The sequence below is a fragment of the Crocodylus porosus genome, unplaced genomic scaffold (genome assembly GCF_001723895.1).
Source record: "Crocodylus porosus isolate Cpor-Errol unplaced genomic scaffold, CroPor_comp1, whole genome shotgun sequence".
Taxonomy (NCBI): domain Eukaryota; kingdom Metazoa; phylum Chordata; order Crocodylia; family Crocodylidae; genus Crocodylus; species Crocodylus porosus.
The window spans coordinates 181,449,366-181,467,443 of NW_017728886.1; the positions used below are offsets into that span (position 1 = coordinate 181,449,366).

General features: G+C 39.9%; 1 protein-coding gene across 6 annotated transcripts in view; it reads right to left on the bottom strand.

Moving 5' to 3' along the window:
* Window positions 1-18,078, bottom strand: part of PTPRM (protein tyrosine phosphatase, receptor type M) — a 728,011-nt gene that overhangs the window by 124,122 nt on the left and 585,811 nt on the right. For 5 of the 6 annotated variants that reach the window (XM_019546207.1, XM_019546215.1, XM_019546231.1 and 2 more), the window contains 5 exons: window positions 10,369-10,520; window positions 7,285-7,359; window positions 7,020-7,046; window positions 2,899-2,910; window positions 1,913-2,100 (listed from right to left, as the gene is read on the bottom strand). In XM_019546207.1, coding sequence (XP_019401752.1) covers window positions 1,913-2,100; window positions 2,899-2,910; window positions 7,020-7,046; window positions 7,285-7,359; window positions 10,369-10,520 — 454 coding nt within the window. The remainder of the gene's footprint in view (window positions 1-1,912; window positions 2,101-2,898; window positions 2,911-7,019; window positions 7,047-7,284; window positions 7,360-10,368; window positions 10,521-18,078) is intronic. The other variant, XM_019546235.1, reaches the window with a different exon arrangement.

The following is an 18,078-nucleotide window of genomic DNA, read 5'->3' on the forward strand; positions in this document are numbered from 1 at the left end:
TGGGCCCATATAAACCCCAGGTTGGAGCTAGGGAGGGCAGTTCTCTGCTGGAGGCTAAGGGGGAAGGAGCCTGTGTAGAGTAAGTGATGCCAAGAGGCCTGCCTAAGTTCTGCTCCTAGTATGTAAAGGGGTAGAACACAGTTTGCATTATGTTATAGCCCAGGGGCTTATGTTTTGGTTGTAGTTTTATAAGACCGGTGGTTTGGGTGAGGCTATTTGGGGAAGGAGGCCTCAATGGGGGCCTGCTGCAGTGCACCAACCCTGGCACCAGAGAGAGTGCGGCATTTGGGGTGCACCGACCCTGGCACCAGTGAGGTGCAGAGACAGGGCTGTGGAGAGCCCAGAGAGGACAAGGGGACCAATTTATACCAAGGCCCAGACCAAACAACATCAATGCCATCTGCGAGGCTTGGGGCATGGTAAACAGGTGATTGCAGCCACGCATATAGCTTATAAAGTTAGGGTGCCCCCAAAACACCCATCACGAAAACAGGACCCACAAGGGGTCTGGGAACCCATGGGGTTCAGAGAGCCCATCAAACCGTGTCCAGGAGGACTTAAAGGCAGCCTCCCTATTTTTATATTTCTATCAAAGATGTGGTGGGCAAGAACTGAGGGTGCCCATCGGGCCAAATTGGCACAGTCGAGGGGCCTTAGGAGATCATGGCCATCTTTAGGGACCCCATCCCGTGACACTATGCCCTGTTAAATTATGGAACAAAAGAGCATCTAAAGGACTTGGAGGGAATCTAAATTGCATAATCTCTGCTCAGTCAATTCCCCATGATTTGAAACATGGTAGTACAGTTCCCTTGCTTTCTACTTAACCTTAACACTGGCATTTGTAATGTTTCACTTTGAATGGGAAGTAAGTTGTTTTGTTTTGCATTTTTCAGTAAGTTTTGGACAAATGTGCTGCTTGCAAATGTTAACCCCCCCCCGTTGATTTACTTTAAATTCTGTGCGCTCCTGCGCCAAGCTTAATGCCCAGAAGTGTCGTGTTAGCTGGATTGGCTTACCCAACATCTGTATACATTGGGTGCTTTAGTGGAGCCTGATTGAATCAGATTTAGCTAAAATCATCAAAAAGCCCCACTACAGCACCCAATCTAAATAGATGCTGCAGAACTGGGCATGCTGCATCTTCCAGTAAAGCACATTTTGTTTTGTTGTTTTAATGTCTGCAGGCAGCCACTGACTCATTTTACAGAGAGCATCGAGGCAGCATTGCAGGCACTTCCAGAGCCTGGCGATGTGTTGTATTCCTGCAGCCTTTTAAAAAAGCCTGTGCTAGTCATGACATTTAAGACTAAGGAGATGATAACAAGGAGGAACAGGTTACTGTAGCATGAAATAAGGAAATATAACTCAAATCGAGGAAAGAAAAAAAGAGTTACATGTGAAAAATAATGAGGATTAAGTATTGCCTGAGGCTGGTGGCTAAAGGTTCATGCACTGCAGATCAGGCCAGTTTAAAACCTCACAGACTCTCCTGATATAAGATTTACATGCTAGATGGTAAAATCAGTTATTCCAGGGAGTGTTGCTCATGGAACTTTTATTTCAAATATAATTTCATGTCACAACATAACTACCAATGGCCAGTGTATGACGTCACACTTAGGAATTCGACTTTATCCAGCAGTTAAAAAAAAATAAAAAACTTTGCAGGTCACTGCAGAGGTTTCTGAAACAATACATCCATGGCTAATTAGAATTAGACACAGATTCAAAAACAGCATTCTTGAATCTTATCCCTTGTTCTGACTTACAGGCCTTAACATGCTGCCAGTGCTTTTTTGAAAGGAGGTGTTCTTTAAGTGTCTGTCTGCTTTTGGCATGTAGGTAGCAGCGAGGTGAAAGTTGACACTACAGAAAGCATAGTAATTAAGCCAGTAGATGATATGCTTACTTCGTATTCTTCTTTAAAACCATAGCCCTCTGCACATTTCATCTGGGTGATATGCTGCAACAAGTCAGCCACACGGATGGCTGGATGAAGCTGTCCGGTCTGGTATGGCACATCTACTGGGTCTCGCTTCTTGTAGGTGTGCGACTGGACCAAGCTGCTTGTATCACTGACCATCGTGTGGGTTTCATCTAGGAAGAGAACACTACATAATATACCAGGAGGCTTCCACTCACTGAATAAAAGTATAAAACACATTGATTTCTACATTTGTGATTTCTAACAGTGCCAACAACTAATACTACTTCTGTCTAAGAGGACTCTGCCAAAAAGTAATTTTAATAGGGAGTAATTTCAGTAGTAATTTATACAGGGAGACTGCAAGATTGCTAGAATGAGGCAAAGTCCACGATTCTAAAATAGAAGCACTGCAGAGCAGCCCAAGCTGTATTATTGTTTGTTTAAAAAACAAAACAAAACAAAACAACCCTGTAACTGATTATAAACAATATTTAAATTCTCAAGGGATTGGACTCTAAACTTCATAAAAGTCTCTTTTTGAACCTTCTTCAAGTCCCAATGGTATGAAATAGGACTTAGATCAGAGAACTGTTATATATCTTATGCTGTGAATTCAGAACAGATGTTTGGTGTGAGCAAAATAAAAAATGCACAAAATGTTTGATGAGTCATTAAGCTAGGACTGCAATGAAAATGTAGATTTGATACAACACTTTAAAACAAAATACAAGACGACAAATGCAAGGAATCATCTGCTCAAGGAAACTGTCTCAATGGGTTATTCAGCATGCTGCAGTACCCACAACTTCACAATAGATTATGGGCCATTGCGTTAGGCATGAAATGTTATATGCCAACTGACATGCAAGCCAACACACAACAGTACCAACTGAGTTGGTTAAATTTGAATGAAAAACACGCTCTCCCACCCCGTCCACATCTCTTTCAGGGGCAAATGGGCAACTTACCATTTATTGGCACTTTTAAGAAGATACATATCAGGAGAAAAAAAGAGGAGGAGAAAAAGGAAACAGGGCATAAGCAACAGTACTACATTAATAATTACAGGTAATTTTATGTTTGCAATTTAGGTCTGATAGACTGATTCCCTAGATGAGCCACTGATTATATGGAAGAGGGCAAGGTTAAAGAAATGGTATCATTTTCCTCTTGTTTTAATGTTTTTTTGTTTGTTTCTTAAATTTGTTTGGCACTTGAGAAGAAAAAAGCCCCTGACACCTGAAGATCAAGTATCATCACGAAATAGTCTCTTTACTAAACCAGTGATTTTGCATTTTTTCAAAGAGTATTTGGTTTTAATTGAAACTAAAACAAGAGATTGATTTAATTTAGTCAAAATACTCTTTCACACTAACCATGGAATATGGTTAATCAAATTAATACATTGGGAAAATATTTGCTGAAAGGGGATTGTGACAATAATATTTACTCATTTTTAGTTAATTTTATTACAACACAGAGATCCCCATTCTGTCTTTAAAAGAATGTCCCTATGATCTCTCTCATCTTCCAAAACTGCTACAACCCTTCTTAAGGACTAGATACTGATTTCAGATATACCAGTATAAATTAAGATTAATTTAACTGAAATCAAGTACTTCAAGTTATTGGTGTCACACTAAAGTTTACTTTTATGCAACTAATACCTAATCTGGTCCTCAGCAGATAGCGAGTAGATGTGACTAATAAACCTAAATCTAAAATTAAAATTTTTTAGAGTTATTTATTGACATAGATATAGATTTTCCCTAACAGTTCTGACACTTCAGTTACACGATCCAAACTAAAGGAGAAGTTTACATTTGTATTCATTAAATTTGGCAACTTCTGCCTAATGTGCAGCAAAACTGTATTGCAAAGCACCTTGGGATGCATGGCATGAGAGGCGATATACAAGTGTAGTTACAGTATGTTGCTGTTGAAATGGCACCTGAATACTACAAGGCGGCTAAGACACAAAAGACAAAAAAAAGTGTAGGAAGTTGATTGAATGATTTGTTTTTATTTTAATCAGTTGAGTTGTAGGGTAATTTTTGTTCAAACTGTAAAACTTATAACTCTGAAATGTTTAAGGATTATTCAGCCTGCAAAGCCTAATAACATGGCAGGGTCTTCTACTTAAGCCTCTAAGTACATTACTCTGGTGGGCTTGTCTGGATTGTAGGCTAAATGGAACAAGCATCTTCCTTCACCCCTCTCAGCTTCATCTTTCAGGACAGCTGCTATGTTTGGAAATCAGCTCTTTAAGATTTCTACAAAAAAAAAGACCCTATCATGCCTGTCTTGGATAGTTTAATATGGCATTTTGTTTTGCTTATAGAAAAAGAGTCTGAGACACTAGCAGTCAATTGCTTTTGTAAGGGTTGATGTACACACATCAAATGTAGGCACACATCGCTGTTAATTTAAATATCTTTGTTATAATTATTCATTTAATTCAACTATCCAGTTATTGATCCCATTGTTTTTGTACAGTAGTACTGTGCAAGAATTGTTAAATGGCATAATTGTTTAGCATTAATTTGAACCAAGGGACCTGTAGACAGCCCCCAGTCCAATGTCATATTTTACATGCTTTGGGTAATTTTTCCTGTCTTGTTACTTCCTTTCTCCTTGCAATTTGAAATGTGTGCAGAACACTGAAAAACAGGCAGGTACTGTTAAACCTGCCTGCTTTAGGCCAGTATATCAATATAGATATTGAATCTCAGTTGAGATGCACAAAACTCCTTGATATAAAGGGCTCATTTAAACACACAGGGTTTCACTTTGGTTGTTAGGTTAACTGTGAGATTCCCACAACTGTATGAAAACAAGTGAATCCAGGAAGTTGAGAGTGAGCTTGACTGTTGCCTTTTGCTTCATTTAAGGAGACTGCTATTAATTGCCAGGTAATTTCTTGTAACAGGTGGGGAAGATCCTAATTTGCATGCCTATTCTCAGGATCTTGCTATAGAAAATGCTGGAAATGATAAATTCATGGTGACCCTTCTAGTAGCTACTGATCTGAAAAAAGAAAACTAAACAACTAATCACAGACAGGCTCTGCCCTCCCGGTAGGTCATGTAGAACAGTTTAATTGGTTCCAACTATAGGCCTGACCCTGCAGTCCAAAACCTCCCACAGGGCACAAAAAGACTGAAAGATCAGTCATTATGTTCCATAAAAAGTCAAGCATTAAAACATTTGTAAGCTGGACTGCAAAATTAACTGTTACTTTTAAAAGGCCTGGGCCAGACAGTTAGCTTGACTGCTCTACTGCCTTAAGCCAAGCTGCTCTGGTTTACAGTTGTACCCTACCCCTCACGTATGTATGTACGTATACACACACACACACACACACTCTCTCTCTCTCTCTCTCTCTCAATGTCTGGCAATTCATTTTTGTGTGAACAGCATACCAATTCTAACATAAAAGGCAACAATTTTTTTTTCCCTACAATATCAGTATGGGAAGACGTTCTGGGCAGAGTAAATGCAAGTTTGTAATTGTTATAATTGCAATTGCATGTCCTGCCAACTCAAGAACTTCTACCCTATTGTCTTTGTAAAGGAGACTTTTTCCTCCAGCATGCTTCTGGTGTGATAATTCTTTAGTCAAAGATTATTCTTCATCAATAAAAGCTAACAAGTAATTTTTACCATTTATTCATGTCCACAAGTAATTGAAAAAAAATCTGAGAATACATTAGCTAAGCTTATCACAATCATGGTATCAAATCACAAAGTTTTTCTCCTGATAACAATGCTTTTTCTCTCTGCCCACCCACAAGGTCAGAAGGGTACCTACTGGATGAGCTGCAGCTAAGGTACACAATGAAATCTAAAATCTCAGGCAGTCAAAAGGCTCTGTAAATTTCATTTGCATGCAGATTCTTACATTGTTACGGTAACTACTACAGTGACTATATTCTCTCAGATATACACAGAGTACAAAAATGCACAGGTTCTTTTATTTGGATATTATATTAAAATAATTTTTACTCCACTTTGTTGTATGGATTTTGCAGAAATTATACTTTTAGGCTTTAGCCTCCTATACCTTTCAGTTAATTTATCCCTAAGGTATCATTAAGTCAGTTTGTGCTTTTTTGTTTGGTTTTTCTGCTTACAGCTTAAAATCAATGTAGGAAGAACTGTATCGTGTACAAATCCATGATGCTTTGCAGAAAAGGGAAGAGGAAGAACAAATATATTTTGTAAGGTACAAGCCATTGTAAGGACAGCACATTTGAATTAGATCTCTTCCTAGAGTGCATTCTTATATCTTTATTTATAAACACCTCTATCTGAGTTAAGGTTAGTACTATGGTATTAACTCCACACAAGCCACAACACCATTTTGTTACTTTAGCACTGCAAATACAAGAGCACTTCATGCTGATTTATTATCGTAGTGTAGAAATGCCATTCCACTCACTTCTTTATATTGAATAAATAACTGTTCTTTCCCTAAGTTCCTGGTGGAAATGTTTTATACTTTAAATGCATAACACTATCATTTTACTTTGTTCTTTGTGACATCTGATGTATAATAAACCACATTTTATTATAAAGTGCCATACTGTCATTTTGCTGTTCAAAATACTGTTTCCTCTGAAACGTCACTGTGACAAGTATGTCGTAGTATTGTAAAAAAAAGAGTGGGTTGATGGACAAAAGTGTATTTTGATTCACTTTCTACATCATTCATAGTTTAATTAGGGAAAAAGTTATTTTAAAAAAATGGCATTGTCAGTTCAAAGTTAAAACTGAAAGTCTTGAGAACCTCTTTTAATTGCTAGGATAATCACATTCTTTTGTGTCACTGTTATCATATGCATAAACATTTCCTTACAAAACCTCTTGTTAAAACAGTGTTTTGTTTTTCTGTGTTCTATCATCTGATTTGTTCCAAGACAGTGGGAATCTAGTCCACTGACTGCTCTCAGTATATTCAGTGCTGAATTCCCTTCTCCCACTTCCTAACATAAGATACCAGTCTCTTAGACACTGTGTTCTATAACCCAGAGCTACAACTTTCTAAATTACTTCTGCAATAAATTTTGATAAAGGGAAATGTTCTCACCTAAAATTGCAGTTGGCACAAATGGATCTGTCATACATCATAAGCGGTCAATGCAGAAAAGGTAAAAAGAGAGAGAACAGTAAATGACTGATAAATGTCCCCCAGTTTTCCTGCAAAAAGCCACTGAAAGCAACTGGTTATAACAGGTAAAAGTATTAAGTTCCTATGGCAGGGTGTGTAATAAAATGCGAATAATAATTGTATGTATTTTAATTTCTAATGTGGTATATGAAGGGGTGAGTCAAAGACGAAAAAAAATGGTTACCTGGATAGTAAGAATTAGGCACTGTTGTGCTCAGTGTGTTCGTTTTCATTGTAAATGAAGATGGTGATGATACAGCTGTGAAGAGAAACAAAGCTAGTCAGTGACAGCAGAAGACACTTGGATGTTTAAGTCTAGTGATATAAGCATATGCAATTGGTTTGATTTATGACCCCAATTCTGCTCCCTTTGAAAGCAATGGCAGCCTTTCCACTGGCATCATGGAAACTGTATCTCCTGGGTAATTACTAGAATGGCTTAGCTAATATTGACTAATTCTCTGAAAATCATTTCGGTCTGATAAAGTAATTTATGCACTGGGATGAGTTATATATTTGAGTAAGATTGAATGCTAAATTGTGAATAAGGAAGTAATGATGACAGTATTTGCTGTTTATGGTAGCTTTAAGAATTAAAATATTGCGGGTACTACTGACAAATATTCTATTATAGCTAATTTGTTTAAATGTATTTCTAGCTGGTCATATATATGACACTATATATACACATAACATGTTGCCCTAAATCAGTGGTTCTCAAACTTTTCAGTCAGGACACCCCTCCACAACTACTCTGAATGTGGCAGCATTCCCGGTTGAGAACCTCTATTGCGCTCAGCTAACAAATTGGTTCACAACTGGCTTATGCTGCTGCCAAGTAAAACTGCCCCATGTGCCTGATGCATAGCCAGACTGGGAAGGGCTCTGGTATGTGAATGATCCTCCTACATTAGCATTCTCTGATAAACCTGAAGAAGGAAGAAGAGTTGGCTCATGCTGCAGCCCTTTGTGGTCTGACCTTGCACAGCTTCTCTTGGAAACAGAGGCTCATGGGACAGGTGGAACTGGATGATGTGGTGCATATAGCACCCTAAGATAGAAAATGTTAAATAAATGAACAGCTTCAAAGGGAGTTGGAAGGTCTGAAAAAATTCAAGAAAGTTACGATCTAAAGGATGAATAAGAATGCTAGATGGCTATGGAATACTCTATTTTAAACACTCTCTGGATGCATCTACACGTGCATATTAATGTGCTTGGATAAATTCTGGAGTTTATTGCTCCCAGGCACGTGTCTTGATGTGTGCCCAAGACTGCAGCAGGTTGAGCTGTGTTAGAGCAGCACTGGCTGGAAGGGGGCCCAAGGGGTCAGCCTGCCAGCCCAGGGCTGCTCCCCTCAGCTCAATGTGCTGTGGAGCGGCTCACTGGGGCATGAAGATGCTTCAACGTGGGTTTCGCCAGCAGGCAGCCCTGCACTGAAGCACCCTCGTGCCCCAGCTAGCTGGGACAGCATCTACACGTGTGCTGCTGTGGAGTTTTTTTACTCTGCAGCAGGACAGTATTTGTATTTACAACTGATTTCAGATAATGCTTGTGTTTATAACTAATTTATTCCGCAGCAGGATAGTACTTTTATTTATCACCTGATTGATTCCAAATACTATCTTGCTGAGGAGTAAATTAGGTCACTCCAGCCTCACAGAGGTACACGTGTATACACATGACATTTATTGCACAGCTAATTAGTTTAATTTTAAACATCTTGAGTAGATGCATCCTCTCAGTGCTAGGTTTGAGGTTCCACTTTGTTCCCAAACCCTGAGCCATGCATCCATCCCCAGCCTAAGACTGAGCAGCCTGAAATTTCTAATTTTTTGAGGACCATAGATGTTCTGTAGGGGGTGCACTTAAGGAGGTTGAGGCTTCTTTTTATATGTTCCCTATATTAACAGTTGGGGAGGGAGTATTTCCTCCTCTGGTTACTGGCTTAACCAGTTAGTGTTAGGGCTCCTGGAACAATGGAAAAGCCATCCCAATGCAGGGCAGGACCTGAGCCATAAACTATAATGGGAGGTGAGAATATTGTGAATTTTACAGGAATAAGTTCTTAATAAAAATCCATCTGAACTGTTTATTCCATCAGCCTGATTCCTGTGGTTGGCACATACAGTGGAAGTTTGAGTTTAAGGTTCAGAATTTCAGCTAGTATAAAACACCACAGTTTTATTGATTTCAACAGAACCATAATGATTCATACAAGTTGAATATCTAAGCACCAAGTACTTATTGCTATGTTTCCCAAAACATACTGTATACTCTTGCTGTTGTGAACATCTAGTAACTTCAGAGCAAAAATATCCTGGAGAATAAATGTTTAGCCAAATTTTATTCCATTACTCAAGTGAGTAATCTAATTGACTGTAATGATGGCTCAAAGGAGAAAGGCCAGTAAGATCTGGCCCACAGAACAGTTCTATTTATAAGCAAGGATAAAAGAAACTAAAATGCAAATTTAAATCTACAAACATTGAGCTTGATATTAGCAAGAAAAGTCTCATTGCATACACCTAATTGAAAGTGTTTGCTTGACTCGACTCTTCAAAGATATGTTCTTAACTATGAAATGAAAGAGAAACATTTTACATAATATTGATACCAGAAACAATAATAATATTTAATATATGAAATTACACCTCAAAAATTCAATTTCAAGATATGCTCCAAAAAAGTATATATACAGAGAATTACCAATTAAAATCTACACTAATACCACTCAACTCCTTCTCTGTGCCTGGAAGATAAAAAACATTATCTAGAACTTGACATAATAAGAATTGACCTCTTGATAAACTGAGCTTTGAGACAACAACACATATGAACTTATGACTTCTAAAAATAAATTTTCCCTAAAAATATGGGGGAGGGAAAAGAAAGGATATGCGGACATTGTGAAGGATAGAAAACTTTCAACACGGTAAATAGTTAGCAAAAGGCAAACCCCTACCTGCTGCACTAATGTCTTTGCTCTTCATGTGGAAGAAAAGGAAAGGCAGAAAAAGCTCAATTATCCTTATTATTTTTAAAGAAGCCTATTCTTGATGTCTGACACACTCTGCTTTTTAGAATACATGCTGTAATATGCTGCACAGTGGGAGAGACCAGATCCCATAGATTTTCCATGAGTGAATAACCTGTCCACAAAATTGATTGGGTAATGATTGAATGGGTATTTTAAGAACCATTTACACCCTCCTTCTCTGTTCAAAAATAAAAGAGATTTCCGCATCCCCAAGCATTTTGAACTTACATCTCCCATTTAGGTTGTGCGTGTCCATGAAAGAGAAAGCTTCATCACAGTTGGTGCCTTGCTCGGTGTAGCTTTTATCCATTGAATTCACCATCACTGTCATTTCCTGCCGGGTACTACTCAGTGTCTCTTTCCGCTTTTTAGCCAATTTTCTTAAGAAATGAGCATTGACGGGAAAAAAGAAAAACAATAAAAAAACAAAACAAAACCCAGTGAATACACAGTATTCATTATTTAGTTCGGTTTTATAGTTTGCAACTATCTTATGGACTTAATAATTGCTTTTGTTATTTCACTCAGTTCCAACTGACTTAACACTCATGTCATTAAATATAATCTGATAATCAAGGGCCAACTTCCAACATCCTTACTTGTATTGAATAGCACCTCGCTCCTTGAGGTGTATGACTAGATTAAGTCCATTAAGCAAAGTCTCAGACTGAGAAGCCAGTCTGGGTGGGGAGGAGTCCAGGAGAGCTGGCTGCACTTTAAAGATGCCTTACTGAGAATGCAGAAACAAGCCATACCATACCATTGTGCAGGAACTGGAGTTGCAGCTAGCAAGAGATATGCATACGTGACTGCAGTAACAACTGTGTAGTCTGTCGCACAAGTGAACATGGCCATAGTGACCTACACAAACTGGAGGATTGGGCCAAAAGAAATCTCATGTGGTTCAAGAAGTGGAAAGTCCTGCACTTTGGATGGAACAATCCCATGTGCTGGTACAGGCTGGGCACTGAGTGGCTGGGCAGCAGCTCTGTAGTAAAGGGCCTGGAGATTACAGTGGAAAATAAGATGAATATGAGCCAGCAGTGTGCCCTTGTTGCCAAGAAGGCTAATGGCATACTGGGCTGCATTGGTAGGTGTGTTGCCAGTAGGTCAAGGTTAAGTAATCATTCCCCTCTATTTGGCACTGGTGAGGCCACATCTGAAGTACTGTGTTCAGTTTTGGGGCCCCCACTACAGAAAGGATATAGATAAATTGGAGAGAGTTCAGCAGATGGCAAAGAAAATGGTACAGAGGCTGGGGAACTTATGAGGAGAGGCTGAGGGAACTGGACTTATTTAGTCTAGAGAAGAGAAGACTGAGAGGGGATATAACAGCAGCCTTCAGCTACCTGAAGGGAGGTTCACAAGAGGATGGAGCTAGACTGTTCTCAGTGACAGAACAAGGAACAACAGATGACAGAACAAGGAGCAATGGTCTCAAGTTGCAGCAAGGGAAGTTTAGGGTAGATATTAGGATGAACTTTTTCAATAGTTGGGTAGTAAAACATTGGAACAGGTTACCCAGAGAGGTTGTGAACACTGCCTTTGGCGGTTTTTAAAATTTGGCTAGTCAAAACCCTGGCTGGGATTATCTAGTTGAAGGATGGTCCTGCTTTTAGCAAGGGATTGGACTAGATGCCTCTGCCCACAAATTCCCTGCCAATTCTGATTTTCAGTGATTTGTGATAAGGTGCTATGAGTTATATTTTCAAAGGACAGCCTCAATCAAATCAAATAAAATGACAAAATATGTCTTCATGGCCAAGTCACTGAAAGGAGGTAGATCGAGTGGCAAAAGACAATCTAAAAGAAGCTCTTGTCTCATTGATATAATTGTTTGGGTATTTTAATTCTGATCCCCTCGCTCCATCAAAACCAATGAATGTGTCTCATAGCATCTATGGACTACAATGGTGGTAGTGATAAGGATGATTGTGATACTGGAGGATGGTGCTACTCAGTTGAGAGAAGTGCAACATATATCCGCTGTCACATGCTCATGAAGGTGCCCAAGGGATAGGTGTGGGGAACAAGAAAGTGGGGCATGTTTTGAGAGTGTACATAGACAAAGTGGGTGTGGGAAAGGGTCTGCTGCTTTCTGAGTGTCACTGAAATAAACATGTCAATTAGTGCAGGAGATAGTACTATATAGACTTATATCAAAGAGACCAGAAGAAACGTTATTAAGAACTTTATTAGTATGTGTTAAAACTAGTTCATGGAAAGTATGAACTCTCTTGGTGTTTAAGGAGTTGGCTTTCACTGAAAGAGAGTGCTTGAAGCTGCAGCTGCATGAACTGAAATACTGTATTGACAGGGGTAAGGATGAAATCGGAGAGGAAGAGGTGAAGGAGAAGTTGCGGGAAAAGGACTGGACATGCTTGTTTCACTAAACCAACAGAGAGGACTGATGGAAGGGTAGACCATTTCAGGTTCTGTAGGTAACCGCTTTTTCATGGGGTTCTGTATGAAGAAAAAGATTTTTGTAAGGGTTTGTTTTTTGTGGGCAGTTGATGTATGTTGTTTAATGGTTTAATACAGGAGTGGGCAATTATTTGGGCCTGAGGCCCACATAGGGAGTTTTTCTGAGCTGTCCTGGGCTGGGTAAGCACCCACCTCTCCCCTTCCCACAAATCACCAAAACTCTCTACGGGACTCTTGGTGGGAGTGGGACAGGCATGATCTGCTCCCTGCATGCCCTGCCCTGTGGGAGAAGGGTGGTATAGGGTATATGGTGGTGTGTAGAGGGGGTGTATATACGTGTGTATGTGGGGGGGTGCTGCCTGTGATGAGGTGGGAGTGCATGCAGCGTGGGAGGTGGGGAGTGCATGCAGCAGAGCTCACCCGGTCCACAACTGCCCCTGTAGCACTCTACATGGGGCCAAGCCCTGCCCAGGGCAGCCCATGCTATACTCTCACCCACATCCACTGGCCCCAGCCCTGGCCCTGACCAGTGCACAGCTTCTGGCGAGGCTGTTCATGGTGTGGCTGCAGCTGGCCAGATGCTGCTCTGCCACCCTCATCTCCAGTGGGAGCTGCACCTCCACCTGCTCACTTGGAGGTGCTGAGCGGGCAGCTGGCTGGCTGTGAAGCCAGCAGCAGCGCAGTCACCATGGCCCCTCTGCTTGGCTCTGCAGGGCCCCCCAAAGCATGGGGCCCAGGGCGGTTGCCCCGATTCACCACCCCCAGGGATGGCCCTGTTAATGATACACAATGTTCCTAGTGAGATTTCCTTGTATGTGAATGTAAGATGAGGAGCTTTCTTCCCCATGCTGATTGGCAGTAAAAAACCTCATCTTGTATCCAAATAAATACAGTAATAAAATAACACAGTCCTTAAACTATAACCTGGAATGAATTCATTTTGGGATTTCCCCATCTAATTAATGAACGAACAATTTAACACAGATCCTTAGATCACCCATGAAAATGATTATTTTCTCCCTTAGAAAGAATGTCGTTTTTTATGAATATGATAGCACAAAATTGACATATCTTCTATTAGCAAAAAGCCCTGCATTTCTTAAAAAACAACAACATTCAAACAAACAAGCTAAGACACACTAATGATTACTCTACATATATCCTAAATACTAGGTTAAATATGATTCAAATAAATATCATGTGGAATGATTACAAAAAGGCTTCTGAAAGCAAATGAAATACCAGGAATGCAAAATTATATTACAACCTCCTTTAAAAATAATGGTTTTACAAGAAAGAATCCGTGTGTGTGTGTGTGTGTGTGTGTGTGTGTGTGTGTCCATACATATATCAGAGAAAATAAAAGAACCTTTAAAACTATAATTTCTTTACTTTGGACTTTGTTATTCTCTGAAGATTTAGCACCCAGCAATAAATCTTTGCTTTGCAAACAACACTTGAGCAATCCTGACTAGGGTCTTTGGACTACTCCTACATAACAAACAGGCTGTTAAGCAGAATGGGCTTTCTTTCATGATATGCAGGGGGAATCTGGGTGCTGATTGGCTCCCTTTTTACAGGTCTTCTGTGTCATCATTAAATAGACTTTTCCCAGGTTAGCTGACCCAATACCTTTTCTCTGTTGCTGCAGAGAATAGAACAAGGACCAATGGCCTGAAGTTGCTGCAAAGTAGGTTTAGACTGGGTATCAGAATAAACTTCCTAACTGTTAGAACAGTGAAGCAATGAAACAGACTAAGGGAAGTTATAAACTCCGCCAGTAAAGGAGAGTCCAAGAAGAGGTTGGACAGATAGTGGTCGGGGATGATCTATGCCTGTGTTTTACTTTGGGCATTTCCCATGCTTCTGGGTTTTGCTGGTTGCCACACAGGGCTTGGAGAAAATCTCTCCCCCTCCCCACAACGTTATATGTGTGAGGTTTTTTTTTAAGCCTCTCTCAGAGGCTCTGGGTGTTGATTGCAGTCAAGGCTGGGGATTTTGATAGGTGATAGAATCATAGAAGTGAGACCTAAGTGTTCTTTCCAGCTGACAATGTGTGACAACCTGGAAAATATGTGGATGGTAGTGACCAAAGTTTGACTTCAGCAGCTGCATATACCTCTTTATTTCATACACCTTATTCCTTTTTAGTTCACTATCATCCAGAGCACTGACAAACACTCTGCAACACTAGCAAACAGAAGAGCTTCCTATCTCCCTATTTCTATACAAAACTATATGCTGCTGAACTGCACTTGAAGATTACAATGAGGCAATCAACTTTTTCTTTTTAACCATATATCAATCTATTAACTTATAGGGTTCACTACTGTACAGCCAAAGTGAAGCAGCATCTTGTTACTTTTCTTTCTTCATTCCCAGAGCTAGGCAGAAGGCAAGGTAGAAGTATGGGTTACCTAAATCAGAGATGCACAAGCTCTCATGAGTCACACCTCAATTCATCAAGGCTGTACCTTGCTTTCTGCCTGACTTCAGACTAACAAGGATAACTACCTCTCTCCACTTCCAGAGCTGTGAGCATTATTCTTTTCCCACAAAGCCCTTAGCTACTGTTAAGGATACAAACTCTGACTTACACCTACATGTCTTGTCTGTGGTAAGCAACATGCTGATAGGTCACAAGACTTCCTCAACTTTTAAAAACGTTTTCTATCAAAAAGGCCTAATGACTACCCTGGACAGCATTCCAGTGATGTAGATCCATATCTGCAAATGCACAGCATCCAGTATGAACAGTACATTACTCCAATTACACTCTGAAATTAAAAATAATAGTCCTGTTCCACTGTATATATTTCAAGTGCCTGCTATTAGAAGGCAAATCCTTATTTTAGACTGAAATTTAAATCTTTCCCCAAAAAAGCTAGAATTCTCACTACTTGACAGCACAAAACTCAGATCGTAGCATAAGCTGGATATTTTTTCCTTGAGAAATTAAATCACACAACATTATTTTCCCCTTGCACCAACATTTTCTCACTTCCTTCACAGCTTTGTTTTTGTCCCATATTTAGGCTACACCATATTAAGTAGTACTGTACTGCTGTTACTATCATAAAAACCACCTGAATCTAATACAACAATGCAGGCCTGGTGGGAAAACATCAAATCTGAAATAACTGTTACAAGAATTTGATAGATACCAGCCAGACTTTCGTAGCATGAGCACAAACACCCACTGGACTCAACCAAATAAACTAAAGAGGAACATAAAAATTTTACACCCCATATTCTTCTGTATATTGCCTAATGCTTGAATCTCAGCAAAGTCCCTATTCTTTGTGCTTTATACCATGAAAACATCGGGAGCCTTTTGTTATGCCAAATTTCAGAACTACTTAAAACCCTAAATGGCTCAAACCCCTGTTCCCCACTTGCTGTTACATCTGGGGTAAGTGAAGAGACAAAAAGAATGTTTGATCAATTCCATTTACAGCAAAGTAACTTCATTCCTATTATCTGTGTATTTCCTCCATTCTTCAGACAACAACAAAAGTGCTATAAGCAAAGGAGAGAAACACCACAGCAGAAAATCTCCACTACGACTACCCAGGAGGTGAATTCTACAATATCACACAAGAAGAACAAAAAATTAAACTCACGCCACAAATAACATCATTGCCAATACAAGGGGGAAAAAAGGAACCATCAAACAACTGTTACAGGAAACAGTCCTTCTTTTCAAAACATCATATCAAAACCAACACAGAAACAATTGCTATGTCCAAAGCCTTTGGTGTTACTAATGCTAATTAGGTTTTAAAATGACAATAGATGTTAGGAAGTCATATGCCATGCCAGGAGAGAGTATGGATGGAAGGACTGAGGTCCAGATCCCCAAAGGGACACCTAAAACAGGGAGATTTACACTGAAGACTTGGATGTAACAGAACAATACGTATCCTGCTTCTCTGCCAACAAGCAGGATACGTATGCAATAATTAGCTTTCTGTGGCTGCAACTGTACCTAGTACCTGCTCTGGCTCATTTAAGCTACTCTCATATCTCTACACTTAGCTGCAGTCTGCAGTGCAGAGCTACCTTTAGACTGAATTAAATGCTTATGACCAAGAGTACAATCCTCAAATTTTTTCCAAATCCTCAGCCAAAAATGTCTGGTACCCAGTAAAGTGGTGTGCTGGACTAGAAATCCTTCCATCTTGGCAGGCAGACCCTATCTTACATTTAAGCCTGTTCATTTTTTTCAAATTAGGCCTTCTTCCTCTCATGATAGCTATGCATAGAGAATGTCCACTGCACGTCTTGAGAAGTGAACTGTGCACAAGACACAGCAACCACTTTCCTTCAGTAATAAGGCCAGCTATATAAGCTCATTCTGAATACTTGAAAAGAATGCAGACAACTTGAATTCAAGCCCATATCTCTTTGGTCCCAGAAGAGTGCCCTAATGACCTGGCTTCAGGCTCATAAGGGAGAGGGTATTTTATCCAATCTCTTGAAACAGTGCCACTTTGCAAAAAACAATTAAAAATTAATTAGGCCACAGAGAATGAGCATTTCTCCCTACACCAGTGGAGCTCACCCTTCCAGCCCTGTGGGCCAGATGAGCGGGACAGGGCCTGTCTGTGGGATGGATCTCACAGGCAGTCAGTTGGTGGGCAGGATCCAGCATATGGAGTTGGGCTACAGAGCAACCTGACATGCTGGTGTGATTCAGTGCTTGACCATGTCAGCTGGTGTGATTCAGGGTTTTCCACAGGTCCATAAATTTGGCAGTAGGAGAGTGGAGTATTCATTGCTGCAGCTCTGGAAGCCATGACAAGTAATGCTGCCCTGCTGCCAAATTTCCAGACCTGCGGGGAGCCCCACGGGCTGGATGACATGACTCCATGGGGCAAAGGTTGATCACTACAGCTCTATACCAATAATTAGGGCACTCACCTGGGAGAGGAGACACCTGCTCCAAGGCCAGCATATGCATTTCATATTAAGCAAAATTTGAAAAAAGTGAATATCCATCATTGGATAATAATTTCATGTTTTTACAAATCTGCTTTTTCTTTCCTGAGTTTGAGAAACTGTTTTGAGTTATCTTCATACAGAGGATGCTTGCTGAATAACTTAATTTCTTTATGTTTTCCTTGCATTTTCTTGCATGTTTTATCAACTGAGGTGTTCAGGTTCATTAAAGAACTTAGGAAAACTGTGTTTTCTTCCAGTAAGTAGAGACATAAAAAACTTCAAAGAGATTGTTTTTCCACGCCCATAAACCTGTGGCAATTACCTTCAGGTCCACATTCAGATTTTGCAATGCCGTTTTATGACTTCTATTTGATATATTATTTTATATAATTTATTGTATTTATCTGAATATGTAGGTATCTGAATATTTGTCACTGTGATATTTGTTACAAAACACTCTTTAGTGCTAGTCGAATGATGACTAGGTCGAATGGTCACAAACTCCTGCAAGACCGTTTCAGGCTGGACATAAGGAAGAATTTCTTTACTGTCCGAGCCCCCAAGGTCTGG